General features: G+C 34.5%; 2 protein-coding genes across 2 annotated transcripts in view; one reads left to right on the top strand and one right to left on the bottom strand.

The window, feature by feature from the left end:
- Positions 1–1,470, top strand: part of LOC111406836 (cullin-3A-like) — an 8,599-nt gene extending 7,129 nt beyond the window's left edge. The window contains exon 2 of the mRNA XM_023036204.1: positions 7–1,470. Coding sequence (XP_022891972.1) covers positions 7–1,302 — 1,296 coding nt within the window. The 3' untranslated portion in view covers positions 1,303–1,470. The remainder of the gene's footprint in view (positions 1–6) is intronic.
- Positions 1,471–1,820: 350 nt separating this feature from the next.
- Positions 1,821–5,518, bottom strand: LOC111406199 (sphinganine C4-monooxygenase 1-like). The gene is made up of 2 exons (XM_023035471.1): positions 5,058–5,518; positions 1,821–2,523 (listed from the first exon to the last, which is right to left on the bottom strand). The coding sequence occupies exons 1-2, from the start codon at positions 5,292–5,294 to the stop codon at positions 1,969–1,971; spliced, it is 792 nt and encodes a 263-aa protein (XP_022891239.1). The 5' UTR covers positions 5,295–5,518; the 3' UTR covers positions 1,821–1,968.
- Positions 5,519–5,711: the final 193 nt, after the last annotated feature.

The raw sequence follows: 5,711 nt of genomic DNA, 5'->3' as shown, positions 1-5,711 counted from the left end.
CTCTCTACAATTAGAGATGTAATGATGTCTCACATTAGAGAGACTGGCAAACAACTTGTTACCGATCCTGAGAAATCGAAGAATCCTGTGGAGTTTGTTGACTGCCTCCTTGCTGAAAGGGATAAGTATGACAAGATCATAATCTCAGCCTTCAACAATGACAAGACCTTCCAGAATGCCTTGAACTCTTCTTTTGAATATTTCATTAATTTGAATCCTCGTTCTCCTGAGTACATATCATTATTTGTAGATGATAAACTGTGCAAAGGTCTGAAGGGAGTGAAAGAGGAGGACATTGAGATTATTCTTGACAAGGTGATGATGTTGTTCCGTTACCTTCAGGAGAAAGACGTTTTTGAGAAATACTATAAACAACATTTGGCCAAGCGACTCCTGTCTGGAAAAACAGTATCTGATGATGCCGAGAGAAGTCTGATTGTTAAACTGAAGACTGAATGTGGGTATCAGTTTACTTCCAAATTAGAGGGCATGTTTACGGACATGAAGACTTCTCAGGACACTATGCAAGGCTTCAATGCAGCCTATGGTCCCGAGCTAGGAAATGGTCCTACGCTGGTAGTTCAGGTTCTGACAACAGGGTCTTGGCCCACTCAACCTAGCGTTACTTGCAACCTTCCAGCCGAAATGTCAGCTCTTTGTGAGAAGTTCCGATCATATTACCTTGGGACCCACACGGGTCGAAGATTGTCCTGGCAAACAAATATGGGCACAGCCGACTTAAGAGCAACATTTGGGAACGGCCAGAAGTATGAGTTGAATCTTTCGACACATCAAATGTGTGTCCTATTGCTGTTTAACAATGCTGATTCTCTTACCTATAAAGAGATTGAGCAGGCCACAGAGATTCCTTCTGCGGATTTAAAAAGGTGTCTTCAGTCCTTAGCCTGTGTTAAAGGGAAAAATGTCCTTCGTAAAGAACCCATGAGCAAAGATATTGGAGAAGAAGATGCATTTTCTGTCAACGACAAATTCACTAGCAAACTTCGTAAGGTGAAGATAGGAACCGTAGTTGCACAAAAAGAATCTGAACCTGAAAAGCAAGAGACGAGGCAGAGGGTGGAAGAGGACAGGAAGCCCCAGATCGAGGCTGCAATCGTAAGAATTATGAAATCTAGGAGGGTACTGGATCATAACAATATCATTGCTGAGGTTACGAAGCAATTGCAATCTCGTTTTCTTGCCAACCCTGCAGAAATTAAAAAACGTATCGAGTCTCTTATCGAGCGAGATTTCTTGGAGAGGGATAATGCCGATAGACGATTGTATCGTTATCTTGCCTGAAGAAATAATTCAGGGCATACTTGTTTCTAGACCTTGGTTTTCATTTCTCCTCAGCTTATTTTCTTATCAATTGAAATTTCCATCCATTTCTTCTCTACACTGTTGTTTGATTGACACACACAAACCAGGTCAGGTCATTTGCTTATTGGAATGTGTGTTAACATTCTACGCCCTTGCACTCCCAAATTTCCAAAATATGATTATTTCGCTCATAGTCTTGGTCTATTACGACCTTTCTTTAGTGACCGTTTAAACTTTTAGACGAGACGAGATTATGTTGAATATTGTATTACATCAGTCTAACGTCCTTGGTACCTAAATTATTTTGATCATGATCATAGACCAAAGGTAGATATAGAAGTCATTTATAACATAAAAAGAGAGTGAACTTCTACATCTTGTACAGAGGGTTCTGTAAAATCAGCTGGAGTCTTACGGCAGATTAAACCCTAAAGCAAAATTAGCAAATCGATCCAAAACCGACTCAAACAGATTATCAAACTGCTCAAAGAAATAAATGCTTTCCAAATGCCTCATGAAAATTCAATCTTATTATTTTTGTCTCAAAACACTTCTCTGCAAAAACAATTATACAACAATATATCATACATGTAAAGATAGAGATCAATATACACATTTTATTACAGCTAATGAACAACATTTTAATCAGTTCTCCTTGCAATCTTTAGTAGGCCGCGCTTCAAAACCTCCGCCAGTTCTCTTCTCAAGCGAATACGGCATATAAGTACCAAGAATTCTATCCCATGTCACAAAGAAAGGCTGTGAATAATTATACTTGTTCCCATAGAGTTGATGATGAATATCATGATATGCAGTGTTGTTTTGGAAGATTAAGTGGAATAGATTCCCAGGTAGCCACAGTCCGCAGTGGTCATCGACGGTCTTGATGGTAGCGAAGGAGAAAAAGAAGATAGAAGCTCGAGGAGACATGCCGGAGAGGAGGAAGGATAGAGCTCCACCGATAGTGTCAAGAAGCAGCCCCTCTAACGGGTGGTTGTACAATGCTCCAAAAGCATAAGGTACAACAAGCCTGTGGTGTCGAGAATGAATATGGCGGTACAGAAATTTGTTGGCATGCATATAACGGTGCATGAAATACTGCCATGTGTCTAAAATCAACATTGCAACTACAATTTGTCTAAGGAGTACAAGAAGAGAAGCTGGTTGAGCCTTTGCAGCTTCGCTGTCATTTCCTGTAACCTACATGGCAAGAAGAGTGATTTCTCTAGCATGAGTCAGCACATAAACTTGGAATAAAAGAGTTTAAGCCGAGTTTTCAGAATTGATATGACAGTATCAACATAAAATTCGAAAGAAAAGGTCAAATATTTAAACCAACTTTTCATATAACCGTATCAAGTAGAAAATTTGGAAGAAAAGATAAAATGTTTGAACCAAGATTTTTCCAATATAACAGTATCATGAAAATTCGAGAAAACAAGATATAATATTTAAAGATAGTTATCAACATGTCGACACGACATCCCAGAGAATATTTAAACGGAGTGTTCAAATTAGATATGTATGTATCAACATAAAATTTGAAAGAAACTGAGTTTTCATATAATAGTGCCAACAAGAAAATTCAGAAGAAAAGGTAAAATGTTTAAACCAAGATTTTTCAAGTATAAAAGTGTCAACATGAAAAATCGGGAAAACAAGATAAATTATTTAAATTGTGTCTTCGGGTTTGATATTAGAATAATGCCACTTGTACTTAAATAGTTACATAATGGTTTACATATAGATGAAGTGTCAAAAAGAAAGTAGAATTTATTTATTTATTTATTTTATTTATTTATTATTTTTTTTAAAATTTGGATGAAGAAATTTCAACAAAATCATATCTCACCACATTATGTATATGTAAACTTATTATGTACATGTAGAACAACCAAAAATCAAATGTTGGAAACATATCGAACTAGCTTCCAACAAGAATTAAAAAGTCTGCATCTAAATATGAGCCTAAACAAAGTCGAAGGATAGGCCAATTTATTTGGTTCAATCACTTAAATATCCCTAATAACAAGGCAAAAATACTGCTAAAAATACATAATTCGTATATTAATCCATTTCGATAAAATAACTTCAACAAATATTGTCCCTCTTGGATAGAAGACAGAGAGCAATAAATATCATTTATGTAATAAAGTCAAATGAAAAATAGAACACAACAGAACATTACAATGATGTCGTGTCTCAGAGCTGAAAACATCTTCAATTTCTTCCATGCGAGTTTTGCTTAAAAGTGAGCAATAATTGCTACTCAGATCCTCGGTCAAGATTGGTATATCACAATTAAAAGCAGTTTTCCGAAGAGATCAAAGATTCAATTTTAAGACATAAATACAACTTACTATAAAATCCACGTTGAGCTATACTGCCAGCCTTTATATTGCAAAAAATAGAAAAGAAATCATTTTGTTGTTTTCAACAGTTTGTGCACGTCTAAGTATCCATCCACAGAAAAAGAAAGGAACTGACACTACAGAACACATTCATCTTCATTACCTGCGTATAACATTTTTGCTTAACTTGTTGATTCCCTTTACTTAAACTCGCTTTAGACCCAGACAAATTTTTAAACCATTTAATAACATGACATTTACAGTTATGTCCCCCAAATAATCTACATGTCAATTAAGAGGAATGGGAACTTCAGCTTATGCAGTTAATCAATGATAAAGAAAATCTGAAGTTTTCTTTCTTGTTCATTACTCGTATAAGTGCAGCTACATATTGAAAAAAGTCATCTACCTAAACGTCTTTAGGAATGATTTCATTTCATATAAGCCCTTGTTCGGACTCCATTAAAATTTAGTTTTGCAGAAAAAATGTGTTTTAGAATAATTATTTTTTGGAGTATGTGTGGTTAAAAAATACGGATATGTGTTGGGAGTAAATGTAATAATATATTATGGAAGAATGTGTGGTTAAAAATGAGTTATGAAAAAATGTATAATTTGAAAAATGGAGCCCAAACAGGGGCTAAATCAACAATTAAGAAACCCCAAATATGTGTGATAACAAATTTTCAAGGTCTAGCATCTAAATTGTAAAAAAAAATGCATAACAATTGACAATAAATATAGCTATTCAGAAATGCCAACTCCGATCTCCATATTCTATACGTGCACAACTTTCTATCACCTAGAATTGCCTTTTATGGTATACTCTCTAGATCATAAAATAGCACCTTCTAAGAATCAAACACAACTAACTCAAACATAATCGGCAACAATATGCTAGCAACTCATTAGCTTTATTTCTAATGAGCTTGAATTGACTATATAAATCTTTTCTCAGCCACTCCGAAAGGGCCAATAGATTTTTAAAAATATACCTGTTTCATTTCACCAATCACCAAGTCCTGAATCATTCTAAGGCAATATATATTCATTGGAAAACGATAGAATACACTCAACTAGGTCATCCCTGCATAATAGACAATTCTTGATCACACCATAAGCAAGAAACATATTTATATCTTCCCTCAAAAGAAACTTATTTCCTCTCAAATAATCATTACCTACATACAATAAATATTCTGCAACAAGAACCCAATTAAGTGACAAATTAAACATCAGATCACCTTCACAATTTTCACCATACCTTTACTACTCAGGAGGAAATTTCTTACCGTAAATGGTACAATTCCTCATATACTTATTAAATACACATACTCATATATATTCTTCAACACTTGCGAAAAAAAAAAAAAATTGACTTACAGCGAAGAGGATGGTGGCGACGATAGCCTGGACCGCCTGTTGAAGGAGGACTCCTTTAACTACATCCTTTTTGGACACCAGATTTTTTTCATCTTCATCTTTCTTACTATGCAGCCTGTAATTCTCCAATGCTCCAAGCATTACATATATACCTGAGTATACCCAGTAAACAACAATTGGAGCAATTGTTCCCAATATTTCATCTGAAATCTCTAAACCCCCTTCAGTTATCTTCATAATTAGTAATGATTCTTCTATGGAAAATTATGAAAATCGCGATTTTGTATTATGGGTTTTTGTTTGTGAAGGGAGTCTAATTGTAATCAGAAAGAGCAGAAGAAAAAACCCAATCCAAAATAATTATTGATCTGGGTTCTTTGTGTCTTGGTCTCCTGAAAAAAAAATCTCAAAAGTGGTTATATAGGATATTATTGTTAAGTACTAATAATTATATATGGCAGAATCCCATTTTTGAGCATAGTATAAATTAATTTATAAATAAATGAAGAATAATTTATGAAATTATTCCGCATTATCTAACTCAAGCTGTAAGAGTGAAATCTTATCAAGTTAATTGTTTATCTTATATTTAAAGAAAGGTAAAATTCAAAAAAAAATAAAAAAACACCAATGTTTGATTAGTTTAATTTTAGG

This window comes from Olea europaea, chromosome 12 (assembly GCF_002742605.1).
Source record: "Olea europaea var. sylvestris chromosome 12, O_europaea_v1, whole genome shotgun sequence".
Classification (NCBI taxonomy): Eukaryota; Viridiplantae; Streptophyta; class Magnoliopsida; order Lamiales; family Oleaceae; genus Olea; species Olea europaea.
This window is presented reverse-complemented; position numbering and strand designations above follow the sequence as displayed.